Source organism: Phocoena phocoena, chromosome 15 (genome assembly GCF_963924675.1).
Source record: "Phocoena phocoena chromosome 15, mPhoPho1.1, whole genome shotgun sequence".
Lineage (NCBI taxonomy): Eukaryota > Metazoa > Chordata > Mammalia > Artiodactyla > Phocoenidae > Phocoena > Phocoena phocoena.
Window position 1 is genome coordinate 41452734 of NC_089233.1, and position 22302 is coordinate 41475035.

At 42.9% G+C, this 22302-nt stretch overlaps 1 protein-coding gene across 1 annotated transcript in view; it reads right to left on the bottom strand.

Annotated features, from left to right (window-relative positions):
* The window catches only part of RALGAPA2 (Ral GTPase activating protein catalytic subunit alpha 2), a 207574-nt gene that overhangs the window by 124531 nt on the left and 60741 nt on the right, over positions 1-22302 (bottom strand). Inside the window, exons 7-12 of the mRNA XM_065893630.1 lie at positions 21912-22027; positions 18588-18726; positions 16725-16924; positions 9383-9610; positions 1551-1718; positions 415-552 (exon numbers count right to left, since the gene is read on the bottom strand). Coding sequence (XP_065749702.1) covers positions 415-552; positions 1551-1718; positions 9383-9610; positions 16725-16924; positions 18588-18726; positions 21912-22027 — 989 coding nt within the window. The remainder of the gene's footprint in view (positions 1-414; positions 553-1550; positions 1719-9382; positions 9611-16724; positions 16925-18587; positions 18727-21911; positions 22028-22302) is intronic.

Here is a 22302-nt window from a genome sequence, read left to right on the forward strand (position 1 = left end):
GGTTGAGAGTCCGCCTGCCGATGCAGGGGATGCGGGTTCGTGCCCTGGTCCGGGAGGATCCCACATGCCGCGGAGCGGCTGGGCCCGTGAGCCATGGCCGCTGAGCCTGCGCGTCCGGAGCCTGCGCTCCGCAACGGGAGAGGCCACGACAGTGAGAGGCCCGCGTACCGCAAAAAAAAAAAAAAAAAAAACCTGCAACCAGTTCAGATGTCTTCTCTGACTAAAAAAAAAAAAAAAAAAATCTTTATAAATTGAAGGTGGGCAAGCAGAAAGAAAACTTAGCATGAGAATTTAAGCGCTGTTTACTGATGGATAGCTAAAAACATCACCATACTTTATACGATGTCACCCCCAATAAACAAAATGTTCAAGCTGACTCCATCCGGAGCCTTCCCGTCTGTGGCCAGCGCGTACCTGCAGCATAGCCTGGGTCCCAGCCTTCACGTTTTTATTCTCCTCTTCGGTCACACACCCTCTGCTCACAGCACTCGTGAAGGAATAAGTTCGTCCCCAACTAGAAGATCGCTTGTGACCAGAACTTTCAGATGAGGTCTTTAGAAAATAACAGTCAGACAACAGAGCGGGGAGAAGCACATGTTGTGTATTTAGTTCCTTACGCTCACCAGAATTCATGAGACTACAGGTTCTAGAAGGCAAGTGTCTCTTCTATTGCGTTCCCCATTCTACCTCCATCCCCTAACACGGTGCTTAGCACTTAGCATGTGCTGAAGAAATAGATAACGCTTGTCCAGCGACCCCGTGAACGCGACTGTTGATTTGTTTTGATCTCATGACCAGTTATTAAGATGACTTCAATACTGAAAAATCAAATTAGCGAATTAATGTAGATATTTAAAAGGGACAGACCTTTGGTTACAAGTATTTTTTAATGTTTGGTGTTAACTGCCATGACAAGCACCCACTTTTAGAAAGAATTCTCAGACTAGATGTCAAAATAGCATGCCAGAAATATAAACACGACCTAAGTTTTTTTTGTGCGTCAAGTAGAGGCCCACTCGCACCTGTGGCTTTAACTAACATGGAATGAAAGGTCCATCCTGATAGCACCCCTCTCTGAGAACAGCACCCAGCCCCGAAGCGAGGCTCACTTCGCTTATTAATATTGTGTGTCACATTGGACTGTTGCTGGTATGGCCACTGTACAAGGAAAGTCTGCCAAAACATTCTAAATTTACTTAAGTGAATATTACTTATTTAAGCATATCAATGATATGGCAGTGACATTTTTAGTCTCATACAGAGACATGCAAAGTATATTGGCTTATCCAAAGACTCTCATGCAGTAGTGAATAAAGAAGCTGCCACGCACATGTGGCCAAGCCTGAGCTTAGGATGTGACAGAGGACCTTGAACAGAGAACAGAAGCAGCCTCCCTGAGGCAGGCGCTCATCATGGAACTCAGCAACCCGAGAGCAACAGAGCTGACAACAAAGAGGTGGCCTGACTGCGACCCTTGACTGAGCAGAATACTTTGCTTTATGTTTTAATACAGATGTTCCCAACTCAAACACTAAGTGATAAAATATTACCTGCTTGTTATCAGTCTCTGAAAATCCTAATTTTTCAGCATCTCCTTGGGCAACTTCTTTTATGTCTGGTTCCTCCATGAACACAGGTTTGTCCTGGAGGATCCACCTTCTGTACACTTGAACTACTTTTCTGGTTACAGCTATGTCACAGGAAGGCAGCAAAAATGCCTAAAATGATAAGAGAAACTCCCTTTAACACAAGTGCAGGTCACCAAAGAGCCCAACAGACATTTTCAACACCCAGCACCAATCTCAGACTTTCCTTTGAAACACAGACTACACAGGGCCCCATATTCCTGTGCACGCCAAACTTATCTGAGGAAAAAAGACAATTTTGTTTACAGCAGTTGCTTCAATGGGGCCAACTGTGTAACTGGGCCAGAAAACAAAATGCAATTTTTTTTCCCACAAAATAACCAAAATGCATACCTACAGAGATATATTAATTCGCTGTATGAGCAATAATAATTGTACAGCTGAGAACTTTTCCCCACAAGTGAGAGATAGATGATGAGATGGCAGAGATTATAGTACAGCCAGTTGTCATGTCTCTTCCCAAGTTCACATTCAGTGACACTGTGTTGGTAACTTGAATTGGCCATAGTGGGAGTAGTGGCAACACAGAAGTTGGCAAATGTTACCAACCAGGGCTTTTGTTTTCTTTCTTTTGTCTTTTCTTGCCTTTCCCTGTCCTTTCCTTTCTCTTTCTTCCTTTCCCTTCCTTCTTTCTTTCCTCCTTCCTTCCCTCCCTTCTTTTTTTGAGAGTCAGTTGTCCAACTGGCCAGTTGTAGCATTATGCATACTTATGTGAACTTTTTAACATTAAAGAATCCCCTTACACATCTGCACACAGAATTTTTCTTTAAGGTGATCAGAATCCAAACATAGACAACTATGTAACCCAAATTCAGTATTACCTTCCTCCCAGAAAGCAAATATAAATGCCCTCTGGAGGAAAATAAAAGCACAGTAAAACCAAAATTATTTGCACAGTCTGATTAATATGATATACAGCACATTAATAAAAAAATCAGAAATGTGACAAAAGAAGTCAACATTAATAAAACCACATTAAAAATAGATAATACTTTAAACATATAAGAGATCTAGGTAAAGTATCAGAAAAAGATGTATATGAAATTGAAAAATAAAATAACCCAAATTAAAAGCCCAGTGTAAATGGCTGACAGTAGGATGGACGTAGCTGAAGAGTAAACTGGAAAAAAAAATCCGATGAAAATATACAGAATGAAGCACAGAGAGACAAAGGACGGCTCCATCAGAAGAGAGGTGAGAGATGACTCAATGCAAAGGTTATCCTTTCCATGGCTGGAGATGCAGAAGGAAAGAATGAGTCAAAAGCAGCAGAAACAATATCTGAAGATAGAATGGCTGAGAATTTTACCCAAAATGATAAAACACATCAAGCCACAGATTCAAGAATCACAAAGAAACACAAGCAGGATACATTCAAAGTATATTACACTAAGACTGCTGAAAACCAAAGACAATCTGAAAATCTTAAAAGGAGCCAGGGGGAAAAAAGACACATTTCTTCCTAAGGAATAACCACATAACTTAGCATAACTTCTCAAAGAAACAATGAAAGCCAAAAACCAATGGAACAAAATATTCAATGTGCAGAAAGAAAACAGCTGCCAAAGTAGAATCTGACATCCATAAAGAAATATTTCAAAAATAAAAGCAAAACAAAGACATTTTCAGATAAGAAAATGAGAAAATTTTTACCAAGAGACCTAATCTAAGGGAAATACTAAAAGTTATTCTTTAAGCAGAAGGAAAATAATTCCAGGTCAGAGATTTGGGAAGAAATAAAGCGCAATAAAAATGGTAATTATTTGGATAAATCTGAATGAATAATATATATATGAATATATATGAATAAAACTGGATAAAATAATTATAGTAGTTCTGAAAGAGAGGATATATATGTATATGTATATATATATTTGTGTATATACAATACATATTATATATTCATAATATGGCACTAAATGGCATACACATACATAACAGTGGTATATAAACTGAGAAGGAGTAAATGGAACTAAAATGCATACCGAGAGGTAAAAGTTGAAGTTAGCTAGATTTTAAGTTAGGGATGCATACTGTTAATGCTTAAAGTATTACAAATGAGTGTAAAAATACTTATCTAGAGGAGAAAAATAGGATGCTAAATGTAATCAGTCTGAAAAAATTAAGACAGAAAGTAAGATAGTAGATGTAAACACAATTATAGCAGTTGTTACATTAAATGTAAATGCAACAATGCTCCAATCAAAAGATGGAGATTATAAGGTTGGATTTTAAAAACTATTAAAAAGACCACATGCCATTTATAAGAGGACATCCAAAACATATGAAAAGGGGATGTTGAAAGCAAAAAGTTAGAAAAAGATCACCATGAAAATTCTAACCAAAAGAAAACTGGAGAGCTATATTCAGAACAGGCAAGAACAATTTTGAGGCAAAAAAAAAAGGCATTACTAGAGAAAAAGAAAGTTCTTAATGATAAAAGATTCAATTCAAAGGAACATATAATAATTCTAAATCTGTATTGCAACTAAGAATTTTACTTAGTAAAATTCATATTCATATATATCAAATACTGATAAACTGTGAACATAGACAAACCCACAGTCAGAGTAGGATATTTCTCAGCTGAGAAAAGAGCAGACAAAAATAACAAGGATAGGGCTTCCCTGGTGGTGCAGTGGTTGAGAGTCCGCCTGCCAATGCAGGGGACACGGGTTCGTGCCCCAGTCCGGGAAGATCCCACATGCCACGGAGCGGCTGGGGCCGTGAGCCATGGCCGCTGAGCCTGCGCGTCCAGAGCCTGTGCTCCGCAACGGGAGAGGCCACGACAGTGAGAGGCCCGCGTACCGCAAAAAAATAAAAATAACAAGGATACAAGAGAGCTGAACACGTACATCAGACCGTCTCACTCTCCTCCACGTCTCAATCTCTCATAATCTTCCTCTCTTTGCCTCTCCAAGGTGCATTCAGGATAATTTCTTCAGACCTGTCATCAAATGCATTCCCTCTTCAGCTGTATCTAATCTGCTATTAAACCTACCCATTGAAGTTTTCCTTTAATATTTCAATTATTACATTTTTTTCATCATTAGAAGTTCTATTTTCTTCCTATTCATATCTGCTTAGTCATCTGCTACAGTTTCTTGTTTTCTGCAAACATTTTCAAGCTTGTCTTTTATTTCTTTAAACGTGTTAAACATATTCATTCTAAAGTCTCAACTGTATAACTGAAATCCTTGTGAGGTTTTCTTGCCTCTTCTGATTTGTTTATCTAGAAAAGTTTTGATGTATAAATTCCTAAGAGGAAGAAAGTGACCTGAAATTATTATACCCAGCTAAACTACTGTTCATGTGCAAAGGCAAAAAGAAAACATTACCCATCACAAAAGGATTCAAGGTAGATAAACAACAAGGATTTACTATATAGCACAGGGAACTACATTCAGTATCTTGTATTGATAATAACCTATAATGGAAATGAATCTGAAAAAGAATATATATATATCTTCTGTATTCTATATTCTGTATGTCATATATATTCTATATTCCATATTCTATGTGTTATATTCTATATTCTATGTAATATATGTTTTATATATATATATATATATATATATATATATATATATATATATATATATAAAACTGAGTCACTTTGCTGTATACCTGAAACTAACACAATATTGTAAGTCAACTATAGTTCAATAAATAAATAAGTAGGACTCAGGGAATAGAGCTGCCAATACAACTTCTTGAAAACACCACTCAGTGACAAAACGAGACCAACCAAAAAGTCAATCAAAGCAAGTATTTTAGGGCTGTGGACACCAGGAGGAACGAATCTGTCAAAATACAGAACCAAGATTAAATGCCTCTGCCCATCAGGATTCCAAAATCAACTGCAAATGTAAATTTACAATACAATGCATATTTATATATTCATTATATTATAAATTTATAATATAATGAAATCAGCAGATGGGGAGAGGAGGCTCAAAAAAATACTGCTGCTAAGCTCTTCACGTTTCATAACAAGAAATCAAGTGCCACCTAACATTAAAACATGCAGGTAAAAAGTGATTCCAATATTTTAATGCTATTATAATCTTTTTATTATAGATATGTCTTCTAGCAATGAATATTTCTTGTGGTAAAGGAATATTTACTGGAATTTCAACAATTCCTTTGGGTTTGCTGTCTTCTGTTAAATTCAGGTAAAAATAAAATTCAGAACTACTCATTAAAACTGCATTAAAGATGCATTCAGAATTAAAGGTTCCCTTGTCATAAAGCTATTCTGAGGTCCCCCACCCCAACCCTGCCACTTCCACACACCTGTCGTGGCCCCTGCCTTCACCTTGGTCAACCTCTGTCTAATTCGCCTGTTTCTGTCCACGCCTGCCTGCCTGCCTGTCTACCCATCCCTGTCAGCCAAATTCTACCTCTGTCTGCCCGTCTACCTGCACCCACCCACCTGTCTGGCTATACCTTCCTGCTTATCTCCACCTCTGCTGGCTGGCCAGTCTGCACCTTCCTGTCTGTTCTACGCCTGCCTGCCAGTTCATTTATGTCTATCAGCTCATCTGTAAGCCCTCCTGTCTAACCGTCCACCACGCTGCTTCCTGTCTGTTCATATCCTGTCTCACCCTGTCCTCTCTGCTGGTCTCTCATGCTGCCAGGCCAGCAGCCATCTATACACACAGAGAAATACCTAGAATGATGCTCTTCTAACACTGATAACAGTTACTTGGATGGCAGTGTTTGAGTGATTTGTTTTTGGCTTTCTACACTATACTTATATCTATAGAAAGATCCTATCTTTATCTAATGAATTCATCTTTTTTTTAATAAAAATAAAGTTGCTCTTTAAAATAAAACCAAACCACCAACAAAACAACCTAGTGAACAAACATCCTTTAGAGCAGTACTTTCATTTCAGATAACCTAAGTAAGACATTTTCCATAAGGATATATGCATTTGTGTATATAGTATACACAAAAATAAGTCAGAAGTTTCACAAAGAAATACTAATTCTTACAATATGCACTGTGCTGTGAGTTTTTTTGGTCTGTTCTATTTTACTCTATTTCATTAATTTTTTAAAAAATACTGGCTCTTGACCCACTACATTGATTTCATGACCAACAAATGATCACATAAGGTAGCCTGAAAAACAGCAGTTAGGAGACAAGTTTCTGGTGGAGTGACCCAGGGATCAGAACCGCACTCCTGACGCACTCCACCCGCCCAGCCTGCCTGCTGGAGACTGCCTTGAACCTTGCCAAACCTCATCTCCCTCAGGAACCGTCTACGGCCACCGCCTTCAACTCATTGAACCATCCAGTCTGAGGTGACTGCTCTGTCAGCCCTGCCCTGAGCCGCCCAGCCCCCAGTGGTCCTCGTGGGCCTTTGTTCCCACATCATGCGTGTGGACATCTGACCTGCCTCTTGCGCTGTTCTCTGTTACGTACACACACATCTTAACTCCACACTGAAAATGTGCACTTCTTGAATGAATGCACATTTTTAAACTTTAACAGCCTTTAGGCTTAATCTCTGAAGAATTTAAAATTAAAAAAGAAATTATTATAAAAGAAGTCACATTTTGTCTTCCATAAAAGAAAAGTTCATCATTGACCAAGAGAGGGCAATAAAACGCAATGTTCAAACCCATGCCCCTTTTCCCAAATGTCTCTATTTCAGTATTTTAACAATGCATAATAATCATATTTAAAATTTCATATAAGCTTTCAAATTATATTTGATTAAGAATAATTATAGGGCTTCCCTGGTGGCGCAGTAGTTGAGAGTCCACCTGCCGATGCAGGGGACATGGGTTCGTGCCCCGGTCCGGGAGGATCCCACATGCCGCGGAGCGGCTGGGCCCGTGAGCCATGGCCTCTGAGCCTGTGCGTCTGGAGCCTGTGCTCCACAACGGGAGAGGCCACAACAGTGAGAGGCCCGCGTACCGCACAAAAAAAAAAAAAAAAAAAAAAAAGAATAATTATAAAATGTAAACGTTTTTGAATTTCATGATACAAAGATGTCTCATAACTTCAGGCATAAGTAGTCTGCAGTTACCTCAATGATGCAGTTTCTACTTCAAAACTGAACTTACACTGGGGTTAGGATTTTGAGTGAATCTAGAACTTAGAACACACTATTGCCAGGGGTGGAATTCCAATAATGGATGCAAATGGAACTTTGTGTATAATAAATAAATAAATACGCAATATAGGTAGAACCACATCAATTTAGCACTTCTCTCGTGCAAAATTTAAAAGCTTTGTTAATGATACCTGATTTTAAGTATTTGTATCCAAGCGTTTAAAACATTACTCTAGATCAGGATCAGCAAACTATGATCCACAATGCAAATCCAGCCTGCCACTTAATTTTTGTAAGTAAGGTTTTACGGGAAAACAGCCATGCTTGCTTGTTCCATGCTGTCCATGGCCACTTTCTCACCATTTTCTTAAGTAGAAATTTTTTATTGATTAAAATACAAAATACAGTAAAACCTCTAGACTGCTGTGGATTGTGCTGGGACTGTCACTCTTGGTGGATGTTTCTTTCCTATAAGTCTCAGAGGTGAAGGTTTCCTCATTCCCCATGCGGGTCTCACCTCCGCGGGAAGCTCTTGGCGGTGCACGTGCATCGCTCATGTGTGAACAGGCTCCTCCTCTTCTCCCCCCAACAGGTTTCTGCCATCTGAGGGCCTCCCCCTCTGCTCGGGGCACAGACTGAACGACTATCCGCTCATCACATACAAGCTCTCCATTTCCCGGGGCACCGGTTCCAAGACACAGGTGGCCAACGGCTGCTCCGATGTGCCAGGCCATTGTCTCACCCCATCAAGGCCCGGCTTCCTATGTCTGAAGCTGCAGCTGAGGGTTTCTGCCCAGCAGCACTACTGCCTTGTGGGCACATGTGTCATGGGCGGGGGGGTTGGGGGGATGCTGTCCTGTGCACCACAGATGCTTAAAATCATCCAGGCTCCCTCCCACTAGATGCCAGTAGCAGCACCTCCCTCCCCACTGTGACAGTCACACATGTGTCCAGTCACACACATGTCCAGACAATGAATCAGCTGCAGCGGTGGGCAGGCTGCTCTGACCTCTCCAGCATCCTCCCTTGCTGCACCTGTTTTCTTGTCTGCACTTCTGCTCATACCGACACCTTCTCACCTGCCAGTTTCCACCAAAGGTCAATTATTTCAACGTCTTGGCCTCGGCTCCTTTCCTTCCTCTGAATCCCCTCCCCAGCCTCCTTTTTCCCCTCAGGCCATAAATACCTCTACTAGAGGTGCCTGCCATATATATGCCTCTGTGGGCAAAGTCCAACTGTGCAGGAACCTGCAGCTCGCGAGCTCCTACAGCCCTGGAACAATCCAGCCTCGGGCCGTCTCGGCTGTGCTCACGTGTCGCGGTGGTTCAGTGCCGCGGGGGTTCAGGAGCGGCTTTCTCCCTGCCTCCCTCTGGGTTTAAAGTTTGTTATGGAAACACGAGGTATTTGCAGGATGATTTTGTTCAAATATAAAATCTTCCCACCTGTGTAGGAATTTTACAAAAACCAAAGTCATAAAAACAAAATTAAAAATTACCAAAAAGCCCAAATCACACCCCTCCATATGACACATTAAATGTGGGATTAGAGAAATCATTATGGAGTTGTGTGATGGAGCCCAACTTGTCGATTATATTTCTTGGAGTAGTGTGAGTGAAAAAACAAGAAAAAAACCTCTTCAGCTTTGTGACCACACTCACACACTCACCTGGCGGAACACTTCGTTCACGAAGTTGATGTAGCCACGCGTGGACAGGAGGATGCGCTGGACCATCTCATACACGGCGCGGTGCTCCTCCTCAACGCCACAGACGCTGCAGCTGCTGAGCCGGCGCTCAGACAAGGTGCCACTGTCCGAGTGGCTTCTGTCCTGCTCGGTCGCCCCGCCGTTGTCCAGCTCCGGCGCCTCCGGCACTGCACCTCCACCGCCAACAGTCTGCAAGAAAGGCACCCGCTCCTGAGTGATCCTCCCAGACTCCAGAACACCTGGCAAGACTGAAGGCTTGCCTTGTTTTCAGGGACTCTGGTTACCATGCAGTTGAAGAGCAGCTGAAACGCAGCCCTGCTCGGAGCACAAGGGACTCCAGGACCTTCACTTACCCACTTTCTAATTCACCAACTAACCTCCTCCCCAACTAAGTTATTTTAATGGGAAAAGTATTGCAGGGAGGGAGGCTGTGAAATGTTATCAGCCTAAAACGTTTGGTTTATATCTGTAAAATCACAGAATAAATTAATGTGTAAATGAATTTACCTCTGGTCTCCAACCTTCAGCACTTAATCTACGGTCACAGAGATTTGAAAATTTGGTGGATTTTTTGCAGCCACAGTGCTGGGAAGCTTCACCTGATTCACGTGAGTAAGTGACACCTTGATCGGAGGAGTGTCAATATCTTTAAAGAGTATTTTATGAGAAGGACCTTGGTCTGAGTTTTATATTCAGAATCTCGGATCAAACTTAACTAAAATATTTATAAAACTTTAAATATTTAGAGGCTTTAGGAGCACAAAGAAATAAAATAATCTATGTAAGCATTCACAAAGTTTAATTTGTTTTTTGCTCTCATTTCCCCCAGAATTAAAGATTTCCTCCAAACACAACATACATGTAATTTTGCTTCAATCTTTGTAAATTACAGTAGTATTATTCTTTTGTGTCAAAAATATATAACCCACATACCACTAAAATTCTACCTACTGTGAATATTTTTTACAAGAAGTGACAAGAAATGAGTCGTACAAAATAACTTCAGTAACTACCAAGGATAGTTTGAAAGCAAAGCAGATATCCAAAAAATAATCTCTAGAGAAAATTAATAGAAAATTATATTGATAGTAACTTTTCTCTTCATGCCTGGGATATTAAGCCTGTGTGGCTTATCAAAGGCACTGCCACACTGTGCAGTGAGCTACCCTATAGAAATTATTCCATCTTTTTGATGGGTCAACTACCTTGCAGAGAAAAATAAAATTTTACTCATTCTTACTGATATACATACATTTTTAATCTGTAAAGCATGGAGGTTGGATTAAATCTAATGTCCTTTATGGCTTAATAAACTGTGACTTTTTGATCAATAACTTTCATTTTCCCAACAGGCCAAAAAAAAAACAAAAGGACACACATACTTACATAGAAAAATTTAAATGGCCACAAATTCTTTGGCACTCCCTCTGCAGAAGGGGGAAATCTGCGTCCCCTCCTTTGGATCCCCACTGGCTGGGAGACAGAGTTAACCAACAGAATGGAAGGGTGGAGGGGACCTGTGCCTTCTCCGCCCCCGGGCCCCGGGCCCAGGAGGCTGACCACTCCCGCTTGGCATCTCTGTGAACTTTTGCTCTCGGAGCCCTAAGTGGCCAGGGAAGAAGTCCAACTGCCTCGTTAGAGGGGCTGCATGGAAAGGGAGGCCCAGTAGAGCCCAGCCTTCCAGCTGCATCCACCAGAGTAACAGGCACGGGAATGAAGTCATCCTGGACCCTCCGGACCAGCCAGCCATTGACCACCGCCCACTGACCTCAGCTAATGCCACATGAAGCACACAAATTGTCCAACCAAATCCCACCCAAATTCCTGACCCAGAAAGGGAAATAAGTAATATCATTAAACGGTGGTTGTTTTAAGCCACTCCATTTTGAGGTCATTAGATAACGAATTAGATAACGCAGCAATTAGGTAACTAAAATCATGTACGTAATGAATTATGTTTAAAGGCACCAAATTGTTTTTAAAAAGTGAGCTCTGTGATCCAAATAGAACATAATGATAACATAGATGAACTTCCCATCATGCCATAAATTGAAAACTACTTCTCTTGATAAAACAGTGCTTTTCTCAGCCTCCGCTAGTTTGCACCAGCAAAAGGCTGCTTTCCAAAAACATCTGTATGATTTAACAGACATTTATAATTATAGTAAGTGATGGGAGTGGAAACAAACTGGTAATTCAAGTTTAATCATTTCTTGCCTCTTTTCTGAAGATTAACAATAAAAGAATGAATACGAATTAACTACAGAAAGAGGTCCATTTTCTGCCCACTACAATCAAGCTGGAATTCTCAACTATAATTTAGTATTAGTTGATTCTGGTGGTAAATATAAAGATGCTTTTTACCTCTCTGCCATATGATGAAGGCTTAGCCAGTGAAGCAGACATATCTGCTTGGACTAGGTCTGTGCTGTTAGGGCTCAGGAAATTGCATGATACAGGATCCACTTAATCCCTCCCCTCCCCACCCTGGTTTCCTCTCAACCCATGGCTCATACTGAGACTTGCTCACCCTCAGGGTCAGGCCAGATGAGGACACCCACAAAGCAGGTGTGAAACGAGGATGCAGCTGCCATTCTGCTGGTGATGCCTGATGCCACTCAATTCCCCATCATGATTTGCCCATGGGGTTGGAGGCAGCCTACGCTTGCCTTGATAGAAGTAAGAACACAGAGCACTAGAGTGGCAGTCAACAGACAGGTGGGTCTGTGTGATACACAAGCTTCCCCAGGGGTGTCAAGTTTTGTGATTCATCTTTTCTAACTGTTCATCCCATAAGATACAACAATTTCGGGAAACCCATAGCCCATGAATCATTATTGAAGGGCTGGCTCAAAATTAGTAAAAGTGGTACTTTAACACTGTAACTAAAGAGTTATCATACAAATAAGCGCGATCAACTGTCTTAGTATCGCACACTGTTTTTCATTCCCTCATGGACTTCTTTGGGTTTTAATGCTTAATTAATGTGCTACTGAAATTTTAAAATCACTACTCTGCTTTCTCTAATACGTGCTGGAGTACTTCTATGTCATACAAAAATGAATTACCAAGGAATAAATAATAGTTCACTAAAAACACTTTTGGCTGAGATGAAGCACCAAGAATGTTCAGGTTTGAAAGGGGGATTTGTGGTCATTGTTGCCAACATGGTACCAGATTTCCAGGCACCCATATTCTCGCTCTCCCAAGAGAGCGAGAAATCTGGTACCAGATCTGGTGGTGAATGATGCCACCAAACAAGAATATCTGTCAGACCACATTCTCCGAGGGCTAAGTGAGCTAATTCCTTTCCTCCCTGGTGAAAAATACTGTCAAAGTTATTAGTTCTAGATCAAAGGGAAGTAAATTCACTTTGGAAAAACACACACACCAAAACCCCCATACATGACCTTTAACACAGTAATAGTGGCAAAAGTGTGAACTCTATTTGGAAGCAGCATTTAAAATATTGTTTTAAAGGGCTTTTATAAGAGCAGTACATTCTTTGAAAAGAGATTCTGGATCACCTGACTTAGACAGTGATGTTCACTTTACACGGGTAAAATTATATTAAACTTGAAACTCCAAACAAAAACTTTCAGGAGAGAAATACAATTACATGTGCTTTTATTCCTGCAACTCCATTTCCAAAATTTAATATTCAGTTGTTTAAACTGCTTTTTCTCCTGTATGATATAAATGAGGAGCAGAACATAAGGTAGACACACGTGAGATGAGAGGGAAAACAGAATTGTAAGGCAGAAACGGAAACACAAGGAGACAGGTTGGCTGAATAATGACCAAGATGTCTACGCGCCCGGAATCCCGGAACCTTTGACTGCGCTGCCTTATGTGGCAGAAGGGCCTGAGCAGATGTGACTAAGGATGCTGAGATAGGGAGAGGACCCTGAATTACTTGGGTGGTCCCAGTGTAACCACAAGGATCCACAAGGAGGCAGGAGGAGCAGACACAGAGAAGGTGATGTGAAGATGGAAACAGAGGGAGAAATGATGTGATGAGGGGCGGTGAGGTGGGGAATGCAGCAGCCTCTGGAGGCCAGGTAAGGCAAGAGCATGGACCCCCCCTCTCCGCCCCAGAACCTCCAGAGGGAACACAGAGCTGCCCACACCTAGATTTTAGCCCACTAAGACCGGTTTTGGCTTTCTGGCTTCCAGAGCTGTAAGGTAATACGTTTGTGGTGATTAGCTGCAGTAACAGCAGGAAACTAACATAACAACCGACTGCAAGGTGTATTAACAGCCTGGACCATGGCAGTGGCCATGTCTGGGCATGGCCACCTTCAGGGCACAGTAGCCGTGGGCCTGGATGGTGTCTGCCCAGCATCCCTTCCCCCTTCATGGAACCCCAGTGCTCTGCACCTCACCCCTCGCATGCAGCGCACCTGCCTCACAGGAAGCTGACCCCTGGCACCAGGGGAGCCTTCTGCTTCCTGGAAGCTGGTCACCGCCCCCCTGGGCTGTTCACACCCCCAGATCTGAGCCAGTCAGCAACTTATTTTTGTCCTCAGAGCGCACAGGTAACCTAAATTGTTCCCCAAAGACAAAAGGGAAGGGCTCTGCACTTCTGGACTGTCTTTAAACATGAACTAGGAAATAGGGCCCCAGCTGCTGCTGCAACCTTCAGGGAGGAGCAGAGGGAAAGGGCGAAGGAGAGAACAAGGGAGAAGGCAGGCACCAGCCACAGCCTCGGCCAGCCTCACCTCGAGCTGCTCTTTTATGAAGACTGAAACATTTCTTTTATGGATATGACAGTTTGAGTTCTGGTGCCTTTTTCCTGTTAGGGTGCTAAAACTCTCCTAACCGACTCAGGACGTCAGAACCTTATGACACTTTTAGCTATATAATAAAAGGAAATGAGTCACAAGTGTGAAGAGTCAACAGGAAAAAAATTAGAACCTGGAGGCAGTGGTTAATTTGCTAGTCTTGCTACTTCTCATCCTCCAAATGTATTTTTCAAGAATGAGCAACTTATTTTCTATAAATACGGGTGATGATTTTCTGAAATTTTGAAACTAGGCAGGAAAAATTACATCCTTTCTACAACAGCGTTTTGAATTGCCTGCATAACCACATTAAGACACCATGAAAAATTTATCAGAGTGTGACTGAGTTTCTTATATTTCCTACAGATTTTTGTCTACCTGAGGATTTTTAGTTTTTGTCTCCCTGATGGGTGAATGAAGGCCTCTCATCGTGGCTCAGAACTGTGTTTTCCTGACTGCTGGAGAGATCCACGGCCATTTTTATTTCCTCTTCTGTGAATTGCCTTTCACCTCCTTTGTCCATTTTCGGTTAACTTATTTGTCTTCATGTCTATTCATCGGTGCTCTTTATACAGCAGAGACTATGAACAGTCATGATGTGACCAATGTTTTCACAGTCTATTGCTTGGGCCTGGCTTTATGTTATATTTTGACATTCTAATTCAAAATCAAAAAGATTTCTAAATCTTTTTCTATTTATTTTTTTATTTTATTTTATTTTTTGCGGTACGCGGGCCTCTCACTGTTGTGGCCTCTACCGTTGTGGAGCACAGGCTCCAGACGCGCAGGCTCAGCGGCCATGGCTCACAGGCCCAGCCGCTCCGCGGCATGTGGGATCTTCCCGGACCGGGGCACAAACCTGTGTCCCGTGCATCGGCAGGCAGACTGCTCCACCAGGGAAGCTCTATTTTTTAAAATAAAGTCAAACCTCGTTTAGTCTTTGGTTTGTGGGTTTCATCTCTACCAAAGGTGGTCTCCCACTTCCCAAATTTATACATTCTCCTAGATTTTTTCCTAAGTTCTTTATCACTTTGTTTTTATATTTAGACCTTAAGTCAACTTAGGCCGTAAATCAATGTGACCAAGTGCTTATGTACGTGATATGAAGTGAGACTCTGAGAAAGGGACAGACTGAGGGACAGACAGACAGTTTCCTCTGGCTTCCAGCGCTGCAGATTTCATTAGATATTTGGTGCTAATCTCAGTGTCATTCCTTTGAAATAACTGCAGTTCCTGTTTGGAAGTCTGTAGCATTTTTCCTTAATCCCTGAAAGCCAAATGTCTGTTTAGGTCTGTTTTGCTAATTCTTCCTGGGACTCAAAGGCCCTTTCAGTTTAAGGTACGACTTTTTTTTTTAGCTTAGGTAAACTTTTCTTACTGTTTGTTCAATTATTACTTCTCATTCTTTTCTCCTTCTGTCCTCACAATATCTGCAAGGTAGGTCTGCACTTAAGGTTTTATCTATTAGTTTCTATTTCCATCTCTGATTTTTTTTATCAGTGTTGTGGGATATTTCGTCAGAAAACCAATTTTGTTCTCAGCAGTGATCATTACCATTTAGAGTTTACCTACTAAATTTTTAAATTCAGAAATTGAAGAGTTTTTAAAACTTTCTTTTAGCGAGTCTTTTGTTGTTCTCATTACGGAGCCTGTGCTCTGGACCGGCTCGGTGCTCTGCCATCAGGGTACTGAGTGCCCCTCAGGGAGTGCACCCTCCAGCCCAGGCTGACATCACACATCTGGGAACTGTAGAGCATCAGCCAACCGGCACTAAGTGGACCACACTTCCTGCCCCTGCTCTTGGCGCCAGTGAAACAAAGCACACGAAACGATGACTCCTCCACACAGCGGCCTCTCTGACTTCCACAAGTGGTCCTGCTCTGCCTGCACAAAGGTCTGAAGCCACATAGCCTGCCGGGAAAGCCCCACATGTCTGACCAATGCTACTGAGAGAGGGAAGCCCCGCAGCCCCCAAGGTGAGAAGAGGGCTTCACCCAGGCCTCAGGGAGACACAGCCATCTCTTCTGGGGACCCCATAGTGGCTCAACAACCACCCGAAATCCTGAGCTGCTGACCCACCCTTCCCTCCCTGAGATCCCAGAGGGCACCTGGCAGTCTCAGGGGTCCTCTCCACGGACCACCTCACAATTCCTGAGGACCCTGCTGGGGCTGGGAGGAACAAGGCAAGAGAGGCCTTCGGCATCATGCTCAAGGTCACTGGGGCCCGAGTGAAGCACGGGAGGTGAGAGGGAGCCAGGAGCGCACAGGTCAGCCACCTACTCAGAAGGCCTCCCTCGGCCCCAGGGTCGCCTTGTCATGGCAACACCAACAGAGCACGGCAAGTGCTTCCAACTCACGGCTTCCTCTGAGACTTCAGCAGTACAGACAGAGGAACCAGTAAATTGAGTCCCTATGACCAACAACCTGTGAGAGCCAATAACCCTGATAGTCAATTACTTTTGTGTTAGTATAGGTTATGACACCAGAATTGAAAGATAAAAAAGTGATGAATGATATACCTGAATGATTTTGGGCAATACATCAACTCCATTCTTAGCGTTTTGTGTTGCAGTTAGATACTTTTTTTCCAAAAAGAAAGTCACGATCCACTTAATAAAAACAACACGAGCTGCCATGTATGGGGTTTTTGTGCTGTAAGTGTTCTCACTGTCTCGAGTTGTAGCAACATACACGGGCTTTGGTCTCAAGTGGGGGATGTCTGCAAGACAAAAGAACACACGGTCAGGTTAGTGAGTCTTAACATCATGTAACCCCTACAAATGTTTCAGTTTCTAATTAAATAGACATATATCTGGTTGTTTAACAGCAGCTGAGATTTAAAAACCCAAGTGATTAAAAATGGCATCTTCTGGCAGGCTCGTCTCTGGGTCTGCCTTGCAGTCTGACCAACGTGGGGTGGTGGTTGCTATTATCTACATACAACTATGTATACAGCTGTGGAAAAACAAAGGTCATAACTCTTTTTAACGAATTTGAGAAATTACGTGAGATTACAATAGTGAAAATCTTTTCACATATAACTAATTTAATCTTATTTTATGACTAGAATAGATGTAAAAGCAAATATAGACATTTTTTATTGCATTAGGTATTTTATCACCTAACATTACACTGATCAAATCTATCAGTCTTTAGTTTTATATCCTTCTCCCTTTAGATGCATCCAAAGACATAGAATTAGTATAATCTACTTTATGTCTAAAAGAATTCAGACAGTCATGTTTCATCTTGGAGATATCAGACACCACCATTTCCAAAGAATTAATAAGAAGTCCACTTCTCATTCTTTAAATACCATAATTAATATGAAAATGATATGGTATTGAATCTGAGATACCATTTGCTCTAAGTTCAACTCTCTTATGGAAATACCTGCGGCAGAAAAGTTCTCAACAAATCCCTTTTAATCTAAGGATAGTAACAATATACTATGTTTTCTACAATGAAATGGAGGACTTATAAAATCAGAAACAATTTTTGAAAAAATTACCCACAAATATACAGCTAACAAAATACATACCCTGGTACCACTAAAAGTCAGCACTTCTACCACTTTTCAAGTGAGCCGAGCTTCAGCTGCTTCTCCTTGCCCAGGTGTGTGGGTGAACACACAGACACCCAAAGATAACTGAATTAGCTGTCCATACTCCCCAGATGTGTTAACGGCTGTTGTGACCTTTTCTCTTCCAAAACTGTTCTTGATCATTTATTTGAACTATTTTCACTCATTTTAAAATAATAGGGAGAGAAAGATTTGTCTACCACCCCACTCCCTCCGCCACCACTGCAAGGGATGCTTCTGTCCTATGCGTCCTCACCTCTTATAGAAGGAAAACCCTGGAAGCTAAATTAGAAATCCCTTTACGTTTCGTATCTCTCGGGGGCTCACCGTCCCTCGGTTCCCCAGTCACCCAAACATCTGTCCCTCCGTTAGAAGCTGTGAGTAGCACCTGCTGGATGAAGGATCCAGTGCTGAAAAAGCCATACTGAGGGCAGCTCTGTGGCCTGTACTGGCCTCATCCCTGGGCAAGGTCTGGGGTCTCCACACCCCACCACCCGTAAGAGTATACTTCAGGAAATTCAGGGTTTTTTTACATTAAAAATTTTATTAAATGTAATTACACCAAAAATACCATGATATATATCAAATTACTTCTAAGTACAGGAGCCACAGATTCCCTTTATTGCTGTGAACTGAGGTAAATCTTAGTTTGTACAAATAGTTAAAATCATTCATTAGGAAACCGTAAACTTCTTACAACAAAGTTACCATTAAACATGAGAAAGAATGATTATTTTATTTAAAAATAATCAAAGTCCACTTTGGAAGAGGCGGGACACACAGCCCACTCAGTACTTACCAAGCACAGGCTTGTAGATGTTCGTTAACTTGGTAAATGATGGAAACAAATGAGGAAGGTAATACTTTCTAAACAATGTAAAAAGAAATTTAAAACCAGTCTCTTGATTTTCCTTGTGCTTCCACTCCAAGCTTGCGGCCTTCAGATAACACATGGGAAAAACATATATATAGTTACATTTCAGGTTAATGAACACTCAACTGAAATGCTGCTATGTTATTAAAATTCCTATCCTAAATAAAAAACGTGAGAAATAGCAGTGACAATTATGTAATAACATCTTAAAACTCAAAAGATGACAAGAAGGAATACTTCAAAACAAAACAGTAACTAGGTTAAAAACAGAATTTTTACCGGATATTCAAAAAAAAAAAACAATGATACCGTATCTTTTTAAACTTGTCCTACTACATCATGCCCATATTTTTTTCTACATGTTGTCTGTAATGATTTAATGTTCTTTCTGCCCTTAAAATGTTCTGTCAGAAGTAATTGGGTGGTTTTTTTTAATTCAAAAAAGGCCATTTACAGTAAACAAGAATTAAGGAAACAATCCCTTGCAAGAATTTTATCCAATGTTACCTACATGCAAAATCATTATCAAAACACAAAGCTATGGAATCTTGGAAAGGGCATGAAAAGCAATCCATAGGCTACATGTGTAACTGAATCACTTCACTGTACACCTGAAACTAACACAGTATTGTAAAGCAACTGTGTTTCAATTTAAAAAATAGAGCAATCCACAGGCTGGGATAAACCTGGCCTGCCAGCCCAGCTACAGATTAAGTTTAACCCTTTCACAGTGTCAAGACACTGTTTCCCCCTCAAATAACCAGTGCCGCATCCCCCAGTGGGAGCACTGCAAACAGCTCCCCCGCAGGGAGAGGCCCACACAGGCCAGGAGCCCAGATGGTGACGGGGTGGGGGTGGGGGGGTCCTCCCACGACTGAGGGAAACGTGGCGTGAACAGGCCCTTAGAGAATGCTTGCCACTGGCCGTCACGCTTGTGAGACCACAGTGCGCTCTAGAGCAGAGCTTCCTGACACCTTCCTGACTCGGCCCCCCCGGGGCACCTGCGGCCCAGGGAGGAGGGGCCGTGGCCGACCTGGGGCAGAGGGGCCCATGTCTCCCACCTGTCAGAAGCCCCCCGGGGTGAGGCAAGGGCGAAGCTCTGCTCCGAGGACCCACCCACCCAACAGGCCGAGGGAGGGAGGGGGTGGGCGGACACGCACACACAATCCTGCACACAGTGGAGGGGGGTCACCTCCACCCTCTACCAATCCTTCCTCTGATGGGGTCCCAGGGGCTACAGGACTCATCTGAGGTCACACATCTAGAATGAAACCCAAGTCTCCCAGCACATCCGGGTTCTGGCTACTCTGCTGCTCTCCTGGGATGGATGGAAAGCCCGACCCAACCACTCCTGACATATGGGGCTGAGAGGCGTGCAGGAGGGGCCGCACAGCTAGGATGTGGGACTCCCCGATGGTGACAGAACCCAGGCCAGGCGCTCAGGATGTGGGAGTCCTGTGCCTGCGGTGCTGCTAAAGGAATCGGGGAGAGGAGAGCACACAAGGTCGCCCCGGGGGACATGGTGGGCAGAAAGGGCAGTGAGAAACACAGTCTCCTGGAGAAAGGTGGAAAGGAGGAAAGGATGGGAGGGGAAGCATCACAGGAGGAGAGCCCCTGACAAAGAAGGGGGTCCCCTGGAATCACCCGGAAGGTCAAGGACGACAAACACTCAAGTGTCCTTCTCTGGACCTGACACTAGAACCCTGTACATCCCGGGTCCCTGATTTCACGGTGACGGGACAGAGGCAGGTGACAGCGGGTGTCAAAGGGCCATTGGGTGAGGAAGCGGACATGGCAGAGATTACACGTCAACAAACCAGGTTGGGACGGGAAGGACAGAGCCTGGATGACACCCTGGAGGAGCTCAGGGACCAGGGACGTGTTCGCTGAGAGAAAAGGAGCAGTAGCTTTTTCCATACCTCATCACTGTTCAGAAATACAGACCAAGAGACATAAATCCTCTAGTTTAGTTCTGTATTCAGCTGGTAAATTTCAGAGAAAGGACCACGCGCCATAAAGCAGGCCGTGCTGACGGCAGGATGAGATCATTCCACGGGTTTCCTTCCAGGACCCCTGCCCGCTCTGCCCAATCATTCCGGACCCACCCTGTCAGCCTTGCTGACCTTGCTCCTCCCCCATCCTCCCACCAACAGGGTCAGGAAAGGAGCAAACAGACAAAAATCGTCAGATACTCTGAGATAACAGAAATACCTATACTGGTCTCTGTCCCTGGCTCCTGGCACAGAGGCCCTAACACCCTGGTCACTTCTAAGTGACAAGAGCTCTAGGCAACTCTGAAGGGGCTCCTGGACGGGGCTGGTCACCAGGAGGACAAGCCTCGGTCTGAAGCTTGGAATTTTCAACCTCTCCCCGCCCCCTGCCCCATTGTTCCAGAGGCGGGAGGGGGGCTGGAAATGGAGTTAATAATTGATCATGTCCCCGTGAAGAAGCTGCCAGAAAAATCCCAACAGCCTGGGTTTCAGGGAGTGTCCAGGCTGAACACACGGACACTCCAGGAGGGGAACGCACCCCCATCCACAGGGACAGAAGCCCCTGCGCCCCAGATGCCCCCAGACCTCACCCTGTGTGTGTCTTCATCCGGTTGTTCACCCGTGTCCTCTATCATATCCTTTCATAAACTAGGAAATGTAAATCAATGTTTCCCGGAGTTCTGTGAGCCACTCAGAAAATGAATTGAACCTGAGGAGTGAGTCATGTGAACCTCTGATTTGTAGGCAGATTGGACAGAAGTCGTGGGCAACCTGGGGACCGAGTCCCTGCGACTGGCATCTGAGGGGGTGGGGGCACATTAGAGGACTGAGTCCTTTCCTGTGAGACCTGAGGCCACCTCCAGATAGAGAGTGTCGGAAGTGAGTTAAATTGTTAAGATACCCGGCTAGTGTCGCAGAGAATTACTAGGTGATTCAAATTCCACACGTTTGGTGAGCAGAAGTGTCATAAGTGAAGTGTTCTGTGTGAATAATATGAAACCATACGAAAGTAAAGGAGACAGATGGAGGATGGAATTGCGTCCTTTACGCACACATACACACACATACTAGTATGTAGGCCTGGTCTCTGCTGAAGTGTCCTGGCACACATTCTATGTTTAGTGAAATACCAAATAAAATCACCTCAAAGAAAAAGCAAAAATATAAAATATGAACAAAGAGGAAGAAAAGAGGCAACGTTTTCTCCTTCCTACTGAGAATACGACCATCACTGAATTATCCACGATTTTGCTCATACCTGAGTAACCATATATTTCAACAGTATTTGAAGAAAAAAGCATGTTTGGTCCTCAGTGATCTTTTCCCCTGATATGGCTGGCAGGAGTGGTGTGATTTCTTCTGGATATATCTTTGCTGCAGAGTGGAAAATAACGAAACCTCTTTCACCAAAGTTAAATTTCAAACAGGGCTTTGAAAAATGGCGTCTATTAAAATACATGTACCTCACTTTGCAGAAACTAACACAACATTGTAAATCAACTACACTCCAATAAAAATTTCAAAAAAATAAAATAAAATATATGTACCAACCACTGGAACTGCTCACACTTCAGGCCAGGCCCATCTGACACAGGGGACAGAGGCCCATGAAGCCTCCTCCCACACTGGACCATTCTTTTCCCTTTCAC